Genomic DNA, 18,161 nt, shown 5'->3' on the forward strand with positions numbered 1-18,161 from the left:
ATGTTGGGTTGGTATGTCATTATGTTGGGTTAGTATGTCATTATGTTGGGTTAGTATATCATTATGTTGGGTTAGTATGTCATTATGTTGGGTTGGTATGTCGTTATGTTGGGTTAGTATGTCATTATGTTGGGTTGGTATATCATTATGTTGGGTTGGTATGTCATTATGTTGGGTTAGTATGTCATTATGTTGGGTTAATATGTCATTATGTTGGGTTAGTATGTCATTATGTTGGGTTAATATGTCATTATGTTGGGTTGGTATGTCATTATGTTGAGTTGGTATGTCATTATGTTGGGTTGGTATGACATTATGTTGGGTTGGTACGTCATTATGTTGGGTTGGTACGTCATTATGTTGGGTTGGTATGTCATTATGTTGGGTTGGTATGACATTATGTTGGGTTGGTATGTCATTATGTTGGGTTGGTATGTCATTATGTTGAGTTGGTATGTCATTATGTTGGGTCGGTATGACATCATGTTGGGTTGGTATGTCATTATGTTGGGTTGATATGTCATTATGTTGGGTTGGTATGACATGTTGAGTTGATATGTCATTATGTTGGGTTGGTATGACATGTTGAGTTGGTATGACATTATGTTGGGTTGGTATGACATTATGTTGGGTTGGTATGTCATTATGTTGGGTTGGTATGTCATTATGTTGAGTTGGTATGTCATTATGTTGGGTCGGTATGACATCATGTTGGGTTGGTATGTCATTATGTTGGGTTGGTATGACATTATGTTGGGTTGGTATGACATTATGTTGGGTTGGTATGTCATTATGTTGGGTTGGTATATCATTATGTTGGGTTGGTGTGACATTATGTTGGGTTGATATGTCATTATGTTCGATCGGTATAACATTATGTTGGGTTAATATGTCATTATGTTAGGTTGGAATGTCATTATGTTGGGTTGGTATGTCATTATGTTGGGTTAGTATGTCATTGTGTTGAGTTGGTATGTCATTATGTTGGGTCGGTATGACATTATGTTGGGTTGATATGACATTATGTTGAGTTGGTATGTCATTATGTTGGGTCGGTATGACATCATGTTGGGTTGGTATGTCATTATGTTGGGTTGATATGTCATTATGTTGGGTTGGTATGACATGTTGAGTTGGTATGACATTATGTTGGGTTGGTATGACATTATGTTGGGTTGGTATGTCATTATGTTGGGTTGGTATGTCATTATGTTGAGTTGGTATGTCATTATGTTGGGTCGGTATGACATCATGTTGGGTTGGTATGTCATTATGTTGGGTTGATATGTCATTATGTTGGGTTGGTATGACATGTTGAGTTGATATGTCATTATGTTGGGTTGGTATGACATGTTGAGTTGGTATGACATTATGTTGGGTTGGTATGACATTATGTTGGGTTGGTATGTCATTATGTTGGGTTGGTATGTCATTATGTTGAGTTGGTATGTCATTATGTTGGGTCGGTATGACATCATGTTGGGTTGGTATGTCATTATGTTGGGTTGATATGTCATTATGTTGGGTTGGTATGACATGTTGGGTTGGTATGTCATTATGTTGGGTTGGTATGACATTATGTTGGGTTGGTATGACATTATGTTGGGTTGATATGTCATTATGTTGGGTTGGTATGACATGTTGGGTTGGTATGTCATTATGTTGGGTTGGTATGACATGTTGGGTTGGTATGTCATTATGTTGGGTTGGTATGACATTATGTTGGGTTGGTATGACATTATGTTGGGTTGGTATATCATTATGTAGCGTTTGTATGACATGTTGTGTTAATATGTCATTATGTTGGGTTGGTATGACATGTTGGGTTGATATGTCATTATGTTGGGTTGGTATGACATGTTGTGTTAATATGTCATTATGTTGGGTTGGTATGACATTTGGGTTGATATGTCATTATGTTGGGTTGGTATGTCATTATGTTGGGTTGGTATGACATGTTGGGTTGATATGACATTATGTTGGGTTGGTATGACATTATGTTGGGTTGGTATGACATTATGTTGGGTTGGTATATCATTATGTTGGGTTGGTATATCATTATGTTGGGTTGGTATGTCATTATGATGGGGGTTGGTATGTCATTATGTAGGGTTGGTATGTCATTATGCTGGTTAATTGGTTAGTATGCCTATATATAGGGATATGTACATATTTAACAAGAGACAATCCTGGCGTTTCATACGTATACTTATATACTGGAAAGCAGATCTCTGAGAGCAGGTCATCTTTAAGTGAAATGACAATCACGGTATTTAAAGGTAATATAAGCTGGTATTTAATAAAGAACCATGTCGATATGAGGTGAGTCTGGGTCCGCCTTTAGCCGGTAAAATCAGTCAGGTGTATAGTCAGCCTTCTGATGTTTAACTTACAGATCTATAACGGGGTTTTCTACACGAAAACCGGTTTTCTATTTATTTTATTAGAATGTATATTGGATACTGGGTATTTCACAAACAGACCAGGGTTATAGCCCCACTATACGGCTGTTCGCACCTGTACGGTCTGTAGATACAATAGTCGTATATATTCTCTGCTGTTATATATATAAATAGCCAGTTTTTCCTCTGACCACGGGTGGGGATTATAATTACGTGGACACATATTGCTATTGTCGAGCGGCTTATTGTTGGTCAACGATCGTTGTGACGAGCTGACCGGTAGGTCTTACAAGGTTTGTTGATGGTAACTAGGGTCACAAACACGTGAACAATGTTATTATGCCTGTCAGATCAGTGAAAGCCTTTACAGTCATACGGCCATAATGGAGTACAGTGTTGTATAGGAGGTGGTTTTTTGCCTTGATTTCTATGTTGAAATATTTCAATGTGGACCACGGATTACAGTGTTGTGTGTGGATTTATGGATAATTAACGATAGTTTTACGAGTCCAGGATGAGAGGGACTCCGAGCGACGTTACTGGAGGGGAATTAGATTTTTCGGAGAGTGAAAGAGTGTATGGCAGAGGTGTCGGATACGGCCGGATACAAAGATCGTCAGAGACCGAACGGAGGCAAGGTAGGAACGTGGAGAGTATCGGCACTGTTAACTTGGAAAGGCTCCGGAGTGAAGGTTTGAGGGGCCGGGAAAGAGCCCGACAAGGTTCCAATATGGGTTACAGAGACACTAGGAGAGTTGAATCCTACAGAAGCGGGGCAATAAGGACAGTTCCAGAACGAAGAATTGTCAACCATACATCACAAGGTAGGCTTGTGAAAAGGAATTCGGACAGACGTGTTCCGGAAAACCGAAATATTGTTCGTAATCCGGACAGACGTTACGTGAGCGCCTCCCCAGAACGACGCCACGTGTCGCCGTCCCCGGAGAGACGTCGTGTTTCCCCGTCTCCCGAGCGATATTACGTCCGGGAGACGGTTGAGACGAAACCAAAGGTTGAGACAGTTGATAAAGAGGTGGAGACATGTTGTTGTGGTTGTGTAGAGGTTGTGGACAGTCTTTACTGTTGTAATGGGCTCAAAATGCTCCGGTGCACGTGCTTAGATTCTGCGGATGACGAGGAAGAAACGAAGCAGACGACTGTTAAACAAACGGAACAGCCAAAGGTAGATAAACAGTATTTATTTTATCGAACACATAACCGGATATCGGACTATTCTGATTCCTTTACGGACGAAACGGAGTCGGACACGTACGACGAAATCGACACAAAAGACTGATAACTCGACCGCGCTCAGCTACATATGAAAAGCGCGTGGTGTCACGTGAGTTAGAGAACAGTACACGTGAGTATGCTAATGTAGCACGTTCGTCCAGGCTCATGTCAAGGCCCCGGTCAGCAGAAAATACACGGTACGTCAGGAAAATCCAACCGATACAGTCTATCCATCGCGAACAGTTGGCCCCAAGATTACCCCCTCGTCCACCGGCCTACGAACGGGAAATCCACGTATCCAGTAAACCTCCCGTGGTTCCACCTCCTTCAAAACCAACGCAACGTCACGTGGGTGTTCAGATGACGACAAAGTACATCGTCGAGCAGCCGAAAAAGAAGCTTGTTCGAAATATTGCATGTCAAACGGTGAACATCCCTTCTCCGCCCTCTACGCCGTCCACATCTTCGTATAGCTCCCCCTGCCCCGAGTCCCGTCCCCAGGCGAATTCCCAGTCCCATCCCTAGTCCAGAATCCACCCCCACACCAAGCCCTAGAATTGTTTCTCCACCCCCTAGCATACGTGAGCGGACACCATCACCGGAAGTTGAACCTCTATCGCCCTACGAACCAGCACCGATTCGCGGGTACAAAACGGCAATAATAAATATACAGGAACCCGAAATAGAACCACAGGAGGAAGTAATAGTGTTTGCTAAACCATCGCCTAGGATTGAGAGACCAGCATCACCTCCACCACCACCACCGGTAATGTATAGTATTTCTCGACCGGAACTTAACGAAAAACCGGGCGCTAACTCTCTTTCTGATCCTTTGTACTTTTCTATTAATGTTAACCCACTTCCTGTCAAAGGTAACCAAACTGGAGTGATTTCTATGATTAACAATTCGACCCCAGGTCAAGGGTCAAAAGACTATATCTTTCCTACTAAATCTCACACTTCGAAACGTTCACCTCGTTCTAAGAAAACTAAACCGGAAGTTGATGTTGTTACTAGTCCTGATTATTATCTTTCTTCTACAAACTCGCCCCAGACAAATGATGATAGTTATAAAACCCCAGAACTTAAACCATATCCAAATATAGACCGGGGGAACTTCACCTACCCTCCGAATCCGTCTACATCTAGAAATTCCAAACGTTCGCCACGTTCAAGAAAGAACCGGATGAAGCCAAAATCAAAGCAAGAACCGGAAGTTATAAATGTGGTGGATCCTGTTTACTATTCTGTTCCTACTAAATATCTTCATTCTAAAGGTGAATCTCCACCGCCTGTTGTCTATAACATCATAAAATCGGAACAACATCCGGGACCAGAACCGGAACCGGAAGTTAACAAAGTAGCGGAAACTCTCGATCCTCTTCCTGTAAAATCACGTCCTGAAAAGCCTCTTCACGAGAAGGTATTTTCTAATTATATATCTGTAGAAGTGTCCTTTTAGATTATGAAATGTTATGTCACAGCTGACATGGTATATTTTTTTAAAAAAAAGGGGGGGGGGGGATATTCAGAAGTCGGTAATCTATTTCAGAATTCGTTGTCATGTTATTTCGTTATTAACGCATTATCCCAAATTGGAATATTTTTATTCAGATTTCTCATTATTAGAAACATATCTCGGTGTTCTAATCACTGCCACATGACGAGACGCGTGATATAATTAAGATGTTTGAAACAATTATTAGAAATTAAAAAAAAAAAACAACTAATTAACACATTCGTGGATGTTCATCATCTTAAAATCCTGTTAAAGTTTCTATCGTATCACGCGTCAATCAAAAAATCCTCGTGGTGATAAATATAATTAAATATTTTCCCTGATTTTTACAATGATAAGGCAGTAATTTTACAGTATAAAGGCCACCTCTACAGTTATACTTCTCTGTTTACCTGTTTGTTTACTGACTGTTTACTTGTTTATTTACTGTTTACTTGTTTATTTACTGTTTACTTACTGATAACCTTTGTTGTGTGTTACCTAGCAGTGGCGGATCAAAAGATCTTGGAGATTTGGTTTAGAGAAAAAAAAATCTGAAATGGGGAGAGGGTAGAGGCTTCGTCCCAATCTCTTTAAATCCGCTACTGCCAGGCTTCAGAACCTTATCCAAACAAAATTTTAAAATAAATTAAAATGTAAATTTGTATTTCATTCAATGGAAGCAGCGTTGATTTGGATAAGATACTGGATATTAGTTTGTGTACATAACTTTATGATGTAGACTCGCTCTTCTAATACACCGCAAAAGACACGTTCTCTAAATATACTTGAAAAAATAGAACCACTTGTTTACTGAGCAACCATCGTTGGAAACCCTACGAGATACTGCATTGTCGTCTGTCACCATCCGGAACTCCTCGGATTTTTTTTCTCAAAAAGCTCGTCATTCTCCGAAACCAATCGGAACCCCTCGTCATTTTCTCCTCCGATTGCTCCGAAACTTGACGAAGGCGAGGTGTTCCGATTGTTCGGACCAAGGAGTTCCGGACGGTTTTTCAAAAACGATAGAAATTAAAGTGTCACATAACGAACACAACAGCATCGCGAGGTCGTGCCTGGAATCATGATGTTATGACGTAATATCTCGACAACCTTATGTTTTGTCCGGATATCTCGACATCTACTGATGTCGAAATATTGTGATAGGTAAACACAAGTATCGATGAAACATGCGCACGTTACATTTTATGTAGCCCGAGTTTCCTCTGACCCTGACACCGTGTCTGGTACATGGTGTCAGGGCTAGAGGAAACTCGGGGTTCATTTTATGATACGTTCGATTCTACAACAACATGTATTTAGGTATCGTGCACGTGACGTCATGTTTTGTGTTTTGATAATGTGTCTTCTGCTTTTGATCCTTATTACCAAGGGCTTAGCTTATTTCTAATCAAAGTTCGAGTCTTTATTCCACCTGATCGCATTTTCTATTTGTGTGTCCCGTGTTCTGTTTGAAACTTGACACCACATACAATTTACCGTATTCTTCCATGTTTGTGTTGTAACTGTACCAACCGTTTATATATTGCCAATTAATAGGGAAAAGGTCTGATCATTTCGCCCTGTCGGTCCTACTATATAAATCGATATCACGGCCATTAATGGCTGTTCTCTGTAGATATAAATCGTGATTGTGGTCTGTCTCTGTGTAGGATTAGCTAGATTATAATCTATAGCTTATCCATAGCAACCCTCTTCATTAGGGTCGTAACCATGACGCCTGGAGGTGAAATTAACATCTAGATTCGTACGCGTGTAAATTACAGTGCATGGATGTCCATGGCCACACTACAACATATCTATATATAGAAATTTATATTTTGAGAAAATCCTGTCGATGTTTTAAATCTAAATAAATAGATGTATTAATTTAGATATTTGCTTTTATCTAATTGTTCAATTATTGGATATTCTACTAGCTGTGGATTTTCTCAAATGGAATTCGTCGGTTCTAAGTTCACTGAATTAGGGCTCGTTGATCAGATTTGTATTAAATTGAAAGTCCCACTTAATGAATTACATAAGCACTAAATATAAAAATGTACCTGTATGTATCGAATCATATTTTACCTTTATACACATATTTACCTAAGCATATGCTTCTTATATCTACCGACTAGTAATTTATACCTGTATATTCTATTTCAGAAAAAGGACGAAGGACTACTACGGGTAGGTTTTGTTTGTTTGTTTGTTTATTTGTTTGCTATATAATGACGCTATGCAAATTAACTGTCTCCCGCAATCATATCCGTAAGCATTTAGAAAATATATATATATATATATATTGTGTGTATTGTGAACGCCAGAGACCTTTATAGAATATATATTTATATAGGTATCTGCGTACGATTAGTACTATTAATAGCAACGACACGCATTGCTTACTAAATGTATTTAGGCTGCTAGAAATTAAAAATAAACAAATAAAATAAACTGAAATGAATGTTTAGGACGAAGGTGCTATATATCTATTGCTTAAACAAAATTGATAAAACGTGTCAGAACTCCTCTCAACTCTTTTTGTAGGACATGGGATATATTTCGGTTGTAAATTTCTTAGTCGAAACAGACAGCTACTGTTTATACCACACGGCATGTTTTGACGAGAAAATCTGACAAACACGTACTGTAGTTAATTGTGTGATTCATAAAAAAACAACAACAGATATTTCATTTATAAAAAAAATGTGTACACTCCTTGTGCATTATATTTGAAGCTTCGGCCAATGGCCAAATTTAAAAGTATTTCCTAAACCTGGGATAGGTTAGAGATGAAGTAAAGCGCACACTGAGTGTTGAAACAGAGTGGCCATTGTTTAGCAAATGGTACAATATTTCTTGCGATATTTTCCTATGTGGGTGGGGATGGGAGGGTGACATTTTTTTTTTTTTTTTTTTTTTTTTTGAAAACAGAAGCACGTCACATATTTCCAAACCACAGTCTGTAATAATGCTATATATGTCAAACACGTTTTCTACTGTTACGAATTGTCCTCAGATGACCTGGAGAGGTTTTGAACAATGATTAACATTCAAGGAGCGAGTCTTGTTTAATCCTTCAATAACCGGTCGTCACGGCACAGTGACAGCATAAAATAAAAAATGTAGTATAGAAATTTAAATGGTTTAGGTTTGACTTTCGATGAGACGTTTTATTATCGTGGTTTAGGTTTACGGTAAAGACTTCGAGGTGATTTAACACTACCTGAATTGGTAATTCTAGTATATAAGTTGTAAAACTTTCGGAGTAGAATTTAATTGAATTGAAATATACACAATCAAAAGAGCGTATGTCACATCGTCTTCGCGTTTCAACTTGTTTGTGCCAAATTGGGAAGGTAGAACTTCTAGCGGAATTAATTGGGTATCAATTCACTTGAGCAGGTACCATACCTGTATGAGGAAACTAAGTGTATTATGAATAAAAGTTGTTTAGAAAATTCTCGTATTAGGAATTGACTAGCTGAATTGATCCCACTGACAGCACACATCTAACTTTAATTTACGTTTTAGATCTTTATATAAAAGTAGGTCATTGATATACATATATATGATATGTAGATACGGAAATAAAGTCTATGTGCTGAGTGTGGTAATATGTGTGTTGATAATTTTTTTATTTAAAATTAGTGAAATTATTAGAGAATTTTAATTCTAAAAGTCTCCGTCGAGTTTCTTTAATTCAACAAAAAAATGTAAAAATAGACAAATCACGACAAATACGTTTATCACATACTCGACAAGCTCCCAATAACAAGCTCCCTATGTTATATATTAAACTGAATTTCATTCTAATCTTACAATGTAATGTATATATAATACTATTACATATAAACATACGTTTTACACAGACATGCGGGTACAGCAACTTTTGAAATTTGTTCATCATTATCATTTTTTGTTTATTTTTTTTTTATTTTATTTTTTTTTAAATTTGCGTTCATATGTTTATTTAATCATTTATTTTTTACGGGAGAAGACGGATTTTAAGTTTTAAACTTGTGTCTGATCCTATTTGTATATTTGCAAATAAAATATGTTTAAATCAAAAATACTGATTACGTACATTTTGTAAATCGGGCGAGAAAATTACTCAATTACGAGTACGCATGTAAATGTGTTATGCACGTATAATAAATACTCAGAAAAAATACGGGACATATGTTGATTTTCAGGTTATTTAGAAACAAAATAAAATACCAATTTCATGTTTATCAAATGTTCGAAAACATTTTTTTTTTTTTTTTTTTAATTCACAGAAAGATTGTGAAAACATTTGACAGGATAATCTCCCTTTACTGTACATATGTATTAGTCAAAGTTATTTACGCAATGCGAATACTTAACGTGCATGCTGATAATTTACTACCTTACAACATTCATTAAACAATATCAACACAGGCATTAGACACTAAATCCTTTTAATCTGATCTTATATTCTATTATTGTGCCATTGCCACCATTTCACGTTATAATTATAAAGAAACCGGAAGATTTGACAGCTATAGTCTATAGAAAATTAAAATCGTATATACGAAAATATCCTTGTAATTTACCATATTAAACAGCAATTATTGCTTTAAATTGTAGCCTATTAAAGAAGGCGCTTTTCTTAGTTCAAAACGAACGGGCTTGATGATTTTTATCACGTCAATCAAGCCGTTTTTACAATGCTCTCCTATAATTTATATATACGACCGAGCCCTGAGTGGGACCAGACACGACAAAATAGGATCAGAAATATTTCTGTAGTCATTGAGCAAGTATATAAACTAGTTAAACCGCATTAGTATTGATAATCCCCTACTTGACCCAAAACGACTCTATTCATGAGCATCAACCAAATATGGATTTAAAAAAGAATAGTGATAATAGTATATTTTGATTCGTGTTACTATAAATAGTTTGTCTCATGAATCGATATTCTTTTCACAAGTCCATTATGTATATGCTATTACACACTATAGGGGGCCGCAGTGGCCGAGTGGTTAAGGTGTCCCGACACTTTATCACTAGCCCTCCACCTCTGGGTTGCGAATTCGAAACCTACGTGGGGCAGTTGCCAGGTACTGACCGTAGGTCGGTGGTTTTTCTCCGGGTACTCCGGCTTTCCTCCACCTCCAAAACCTGGCACGTCCTTAAATGACCCTGGCTGTTAATAGGACGTTAAACAAACCAAACCAAACCCCAGGGACCTGATAATTTGTTAAAGACTCTCGGTGTTCATAATAAGAAGTATATACATGACCACCGTGGAATGTCCGGTTTACCTTATTTAATCTATAGCCCCCCGTTCGGGTGGGAAATTTAATAATTTAACACCATTCTTTCTTTCGATAAAATACTTTTTGAAAGGCTGTCGGTTCGGCTTTAACATGAAAAGACTCAGTTGTACAGTTTCCACGTATGCGCTCATAGTTCAGGCGCTGCGACGCGCATGATTTCATTAAAAGTTATGAAGAAATTTACATGTTTTGAAATGTCAGTCAGTTATTTAACAGGAAAATGTCTATAAACAATCCGGGTTTGTAAAGGACTCGATGTTTACGTCATCTAGTCGGTTACCGTGACGCACCTAATTCGAGGCTCAACTATTCAAATCTCTCGGTGTTTGTAGTACATGTACATAAAATGATAAATTAAGTTATGTTGATGTGAAATGTACACAACTATTTCAGAAGTATATAATTTTATCTACGAGAGGTTTATACATTCAAATTGTCTCTGACGTCTAGTGTACTTAGAAAGTTCAATATAAATCTTTGAAAATCAAAACAAATACATAATATCGTCATGCGTGGGTCTATGATTTTGTACGAGAGAATACACAAAGCTTGTATGATTTAAACTTATTCCCAAACATAGTACCCATGTAATGCATACTGATCATGAAGCTTGTGTTGTTTATATTGAAGTTCCTTTTAAAATAAAACCTGTATTTAGAAGACGAGTATGGCTATATAAAAGAGCAAATTTTGAATTATTTAATGATCTTATCAGGAAATATGATTGGAACACTCTTTTTACAAATTGCAAATCAGCAGATTCTGCCAGTGTAGAGTTTACCAAAGTTTTCCTTGATTTTGCTAATACATGTATACCAAATAAAGAAGTTACTATTAGGCCCAAAGATAAGCAATGGATGAATTCTGATTTGAGAAAAAATATGAGAATACGTGATAGGTTGAGGAAAATAGCAATAAATTCCAAGCATCCAAGGGACATAACAATTTTTAAACGACAGAGGAATAAGGTAAATAACATGAAAAAATTTGCAAGAACATCATTTTATGATAATGTAGGTGATCTTATTGATTATTATTATTCAGGAGATCCTAAAAACTATTGGAAGCTAATAAAGAGACTTATAAATAATTCAGGGACAGAGTCTATCCCTACTCTTATAGACCCAAACACTGGTCATATATTTGTCGATGATAAAGACAAGTCAAATTTATTAAATGAATATTTTTGTAGTATTACTAATATTGATGATAATAATAGTGAAGTGCCTATCTTAGAGCCAAAAACTAACAGCTCTTTAAATTCCTTATTAGTTACTTCTAATGAAATTTGTGATGTTTTAAAAAATTTAAAGCTTGGAAAAGCCTCAGGTGAAGATGGTATAAGTCATCATATGCTTAAATACACAGCATATACAGTTTGTAAACCCCTTGAACTTCTTTTTAATTTTTCTTTATCTACTTGTATTTTTCCAAATATATGGAAAACAGCTAAAGTTATGCCCCTCTTTAAAAAAGGAGATAGGCATTCTATATCAAATTATCGTCCCATATCTCTTCTCTCTACTGTTGGGAAAGTGTTAGAAAGGGTTATTTTTAAGCACTTGTATAATTATTTTTTTGAAAATGCATTATTTTATCGGTTTCAAGCAGGATTTATGCCTGGAAATTCAGCAGTATACCAACTAATTGAAATTTATCATAACATTTGTCTAAATCTAGAAGAAAAGAAACATACTTGTATGATTTTCTGTGACATTTCGAAAGCCTTTGACAGAGTCTGGCACAAAGGTCTCCTAACAAAGTTAAATTCATATGGTATTTCAGGTAACCTCTTGTCCTGGATAGAAAACTATTTATGTAACAGACAACAAAAAGTATATATTAACAGTTCATCTTCTGATGCTGGTATGATAATGGCTGGAGTTCCCCAGGGCTCAATTCTAGGACCTCTTCTTTTTTTAATATATATTAATGACATAGCTGATGAACTTGAGTCAACAGCACGTTTATTTGCTGATGACACTTCTCTTATAAAGTCGTCTTCTTCATGCAGAGAAATTGAATTAGTTTTAAACAGAGATTTAGAAAAATTAAATCAGTGGGCAAAAACTTGGCTTGTTTCTTTTAATCCTAATAAAACTGAGATAATTTTTATATCAAACTCCGACAATATTGAAGAAAATCTTGATTTAATTTTTGATGGAACCTTTTTAAATTTTAGTAGTTTACATAGACATCTTGGAGTAATATTTAATTCAAATGCTAAATGGTCTGACCACATTGATGAGATATACAAATCAGTAATGAAAAAAATAAATGTTTTAAGGAAAATTAAATATATGTTAAAGCGTGATGCTCTTTTAAGAATTTATAAGTCATTTATTTTACCTGTTCTGGAATATGCATGTGAGGTTTGGGGCGGATGCTCTCAAGCTGACTCAGAAAAGTTAGAGCGGGCTCAGCTTGAAGCAGCTAGAATAATAACTGGTCTACCATCTTATACAAGAAAAGAATTTTTATATTTTGAAACATCTTTGGAACCACTTTCAGACAGAAGAGCTAAAAGAAATCTTCAATTACTTTATAAAATAAAAAATAATATGACTCCAAGTTATCTATCTAACTTATTACCTCCTTCAGTGGGCAATAATAACCCTTACCCTTTAAGAAATAAGGACAATTTCAGAATTCCAAATTACAGACTCTCTTCTACAATAAACTCCTTCTTTCCCTCTACCTTAAGAAACTGGAACAATTTAGACGACAATGTTAAATCCATTTCTCTTTCTTCTTTCAAACTAGCTCTCTCTCAACCTATTTCTACTAGTCTGCCTTGCTACTATAATTATGGTGAAAGAAAGTTTAATATAATACATACAAAATTAAGATATAAGTGTAGTTCTCTTAAGGATGATCTTTTTCGTGTAAATTTGGCAGAGGACTCTATTTGTGTAAACTGTGGTAACATTTGTGAAAATGTGCATCATTTCTTTTTTGAATGTCCAATATATGCTACTGCTCGTGCTGAAATGTTGCAATATTTTAATGATTTAAATATACATGTAAATTTAAATTTGTTATTATATGGTAATGAAAACTTGGCTTTGGAAGTGAATAGTTATGTATTTGGATATGTGCAGTCTTTCATAAAGTCCAGCAGAAGATTTTGAATATATATACTTGTATCTCTTTATTATGTAAATGTATATTGTATGTTAAATTATCCATTTTCCCTCCTAATTGTTACATGATTTACTATATATTATACCTATGTCATTACTTGTAAATATTAACATGTTGAGTGGAGAAGGCTTCATAAGTTGTAATAACTTGTGCCTAATCCTATTGTTCTTGTTTAGACAATAAAATATGTTTAAAGTCAAAGTAATGCATTCAAGCACTATATGCCCCTCAAGATCTTCGCCTGATATATTTGTAGCCATCTTTGCTAGTCAAGGCCTCTAATTACGTTACACTCCACAGAGGGTAACGTAATCAGAAGCCATGGCTAGCGAAGATTATCTGTGGAGGGAGTTTCACCTAATTGATTGAATTTAATATATCACCTTAACTCACTGTGTTACATAATTTTGCAGGTCTACACTAAATCGGCCACAGCACTGTTTAACGTAAACGTAAGTGTCTCATTGTGTAACTCACTGGAAACCTGACAAGATGTGAAAGTTTTAAGAACAAATAAAAACCAAAAACAGACATTGTGTCAGGAGAATAGCCTGCAGTATGGACAAAAAGCAAAAAAAAAAAAAAAAATATTGGATTTTTTTTTATATTTTTGTTTTAACTGGTATTTTGAAAAGATGATTTAAGAGGAATTTTCCTCACTGGCGCCTACTATAGGCATTCTCCTGTAGCCAATCGTTTGTCCGAAGTCATTGTGAAAACATTTTGTTTTTGTTCACTTAAAGGGAAGTAACTCGTATATGAATGTAGTTACATGCACTGATACTATACGCGACTGTAGCAGATCCCTAGTCTGCTTTTTGTAGTTGATATCTTATCTTTGCCAATTCTTAACAAATGCCTTGTTGCGTTGAAATTAAGGCGCTTATTTTTAGCCTATTGGCATAAATTATACACTGTTTTAGTCTTAAAAAAAAAGAAGAAGAAAAAAAAAATTCTTAATTCCTAGCGATTTTTACAACACGTTTAACATGTTAACACATTATATTTTTTTCTTTACAGCCTGTTCCGAAGGGAAAGTCGATGATGGTCCGTGTTGGAGGAGGCTGGATGAAGGTGGAGCATCATCGTAACCACCATATACCCCTCAAAGTCTACGAGCACAACCGCGACGCAAACCGTGACAAATTTCTCTTCATCAAATCCCGCTTCGCAACCAAAAAGAAATACGTGCCAATCGCGTACCGGAAATACAGAGAAGAGATTGTCCGGGAACCCTGGGACCCGTCTGTTAAACTCACTTAGAGAATGGATTGACGGAGTCATGCAGAAATTCAGCCCGATATCGAAAGGAGGTTGTCCGGGGTCCATGGGACCCGTCAGTGATACAGTACGATAACGAAAACAACTTTTCCAGGAATATTGTAACCCGTCTGTTGAATTAATGTAGAGACTAGCTTGACGGAGCCGGAAGTATATCGGTGTACCAATCACCGGAAACGGAAGTAGACTGGTGTTTCAAATCGGCTTGCAAAGTTGTTAAGTTGCTAAAGAATGCACGCTGATTTCGCCAGAGTAGATGAAAGAATTCTGCAATATTTAAACTACACCAGCTACTATATACAGACTCAAAGTTCGGGAATATGCTACTCTCCGCTAACCGGAAGTGTGTATAAATAAGTAGTATGCAAAACAGATACGTCCTGAATGACTATTCGGAAAATATTACATTGGCACAGTAATGTATATTGTCTAGTCATGAAAAGTGATGTTCTTTTGTTCGACAGACCTGATCCGGTTAAGGCTTTCTTTGGCGGACCAAGGTTCCGAACTTGGAACACGAGATAGTCCGAACTTAAATGAAGGATTGGATATTATTCGTCCTTAAACTGTAACTGCTGTGGGAAACGCACGTGCCACAGACCTACATGTGTACATACTGATATGGATGATTCCGTAGTAACACTCTTTTACATAATGTGGGTTGATTGATAAAAGACAACTTATATTTAACTCAAAATAGTATGAGAATGTATCGTGTTTCTGTGGTGTTTACCGTTAGTCAATATGATATTACGAAAAAGGAAACAAGGCTATGTCTAGCATAATTTATGATTCTTAAACTTATGAAATATATTGATATATATACTCGACGCAACTAATGGGTAGGTTTAGTGGCAGCACAAATATATACGTACTCCATTTCATCAGTATTAATATTAAACGGCGAAAACATTTCATATAGTAGAGTTTCGTTATTCCGGATTCCGGATTATTTGAATGTTTCACTTTCCGGATTAAAAAAAAATTAATATCACTTATGTACATCCACACCTCTGTATAGAATTGATGATAAAATCAAAATATGTAAACTGTCATGGAACCAGAGCTCGTTAATCCAACCTTCTACCGCGAACTTTCCTTCAAGGTGTTCATTTTTGCTTTACAAAGGCTTCTTTGTGTTCATTTTCAATGTGTCTAACATGTATTCTAGATAATTCATGAAAAGACACTTTTCGGGAATATAAGAACTCTTTAATTTTTAGAACATATATTTCATGAAATTTATTACTATGTAATTTATTTCTGCACAAACAGCATGCACATCTAACAATGATCGAGTAAAAAGAAGGACATATTCGAATCGATAGCCACAATATTTTCCCTGCCATCAATTCTACAAAATTCTACTATTGTTAATTTTAGTACAAATGCATTCTGTAAATTCTTCTACAAGGAATACATAGCGGTCGAAAGTATTTTTGAATATGGAACATCTAAATTCATGTTTCAACTCATGTCATAAATAAAACAACTGATGTCGATTTCAAGCGTTTTTTTAATTAGTTTGCTCTCAAAAAGAGACTTATAAGAAAACATGTTGTCAAGAAACACTTTTATCTACAGTTGTTTTTAATATCTAGCAAGTAATCAAATTGACATCACAGAAGTATTTATTTAAGTGTCTGTCTATCAGAATTGATATTTAATCATCAACAATGAAGGTCTGAAAATGTTTGTTAGACGATACTTAATTGATAAGTGATAACTTCAATATACTCAGGTAACGTTATTATATTACATATTGTTGCCCGAGTTTCCTCTGGCCCTGGCACCATGTCTGGACATGATGTCAGGGCCAGAGGAAACTCGGGCTATACGTATTGCTGTCATTTGTTATTTATATAGATATCTTAACTGAATCAAAAGCTTACCCAATTTTATCATGATTAGATTATGCTTATAGTGATAATAAATGTAAAATGAAAATTCGTAGATCTTGGAGTTTATTTGTGTGTTACAAATTTGAACTGTAAAAAACACTATCTGGACACTAACACATGGGATCGTTCCTATAAAACAGTATATAATTAATTTCGTGAAAATAATATATTTATTTCTGTCTTGCTGTATATCATAATAAGAAAGGAATCCGGGTCACAACCAATGTTGGAGACACTTTTCAATCACGAAAAATCTGAGAAAGTCATTGAACTCATTTTTTCCTCTGATTCATTCACTTTCCGTATTCAGAGTATCGTTTCTAATACGAGATGTCCGAACATTCCAAAATTTACAGAATCTTTTTGAAATCAATATATGTTTACAAAGAGAAAACATATAAAGGTACAATTAACATTTTCACTTTGAAGAGTTGACGCTCAATTGCATACCTGTCCTTCTGTTAGACATACATGTATATCCGTGTGTGGTTAGGGAAATTGAAGCAGTTATTTAACATGAATATATTTTTCACATTTTTAAAGTTTATTTGAAGCCAAAACACAAAACAAAAACAAAAACAAAAAACGAAGCGATTTATGCTGAGAGTACTATCCGGGTTTTTTTTGGTTTTTGGTTTTTTTTTTTTTTTAAGTATATCAATAGCATAACATATTTACATTTTGTATTTCAAGTTAATCCTTATTATCTAATTAATTCTACACAATCCTGTGGCAATCCACTTTTATTGACGAACTCTTTTCTGTGAGAAATTATTATTGTCGCTGTATCAGCCAGTGAAATGCGACGTTACAAACGACGACGTCATTTCCTTTAAAGCCAATGAAAATGCTTGTTACAAGGAAGATTATATTAATTAGTAATACACATGCATGGATGCTAAGTGTGAAACGGAATGTACGTGAAACACTTCCTATTTCATAATATTCAACATCGAGGGTTGTTCTGTGTCAACCGCGGTGGCCGAGTGGTTAAGATGTCCCGACACTTTATCACTAGCCCTCCACCTCTGGGTTGTGAGTTCGAAAACCTACGTGGGGCAGTTGCCAGGTACTGACTGTAGACCGGTGGTTTTTCTCCGGGTACTCCGGCTTTCCTCCACCTCTAAAACCTGGCACGTCCTTAAATGACCCTGGCTGTTAAAAGGACGTTAAACAAAAACAAACCAAACTGTGTCAACAAATCAGATGTCAGTATTCGGGCTAGTGCAACATCTCTTTTCAACAAACGGTTTCCCTAATTACAATTCTCACTTTGGTCTAGAGAAATTATTACCAAACTTTCTCCATTCCACCTTTTCTTGTGGCAAAAATGACTAGTCGGCCATGAATTAAGTACATATATCTACATTATAAAAGTACCCAAACCTAAACT

At 35.9% G+C, this 18,161-nt stretch overlaps 1 protein-coding gene across 1 annotated transcript; it reads left to right on the forward strand.

The window, feature by feature from the left end:
- Positions 1-2,503: 2,503 nt before the first annotated feature.
- LOC117326899 lies at positions 2,504-16,820 on the forward strand. Its single transcript, XM_033883700.1, has 4 exons — positions 2,504-3,585; positions 7,303-7,326; positions 14,000-14,038; positions 14,607-16,820. The coding sequence occupies exons 1-4, from the start codon at positions 2,917-2,919 to the stop codon at positions 14,847-14,849; spliced, it is 975 nt and encodes a 324-aa protein (XP_033739591.1). The 5' UTR covers positions 2,504-2,916; the 3' UTR covers positions 14,850-16,820.
- Positions 16,821-18,161: the final 1,341 nt, after the last annotated feature.

The sequence above is a fragment of the Pecten maximus genome, chromosome 5, assembly GCF_902652985.1.
Source record: "Pecten maximus chromosome 5, xPecMax1.1, whole genome shotgun sequence".
In the NCBI taxonomy this organism is placed as follows: Eukaryota; Metazoa; Mollusca; class Bivalvia; order Pectinida; family Pectinidae; genus Pecten; species Pecten maximus.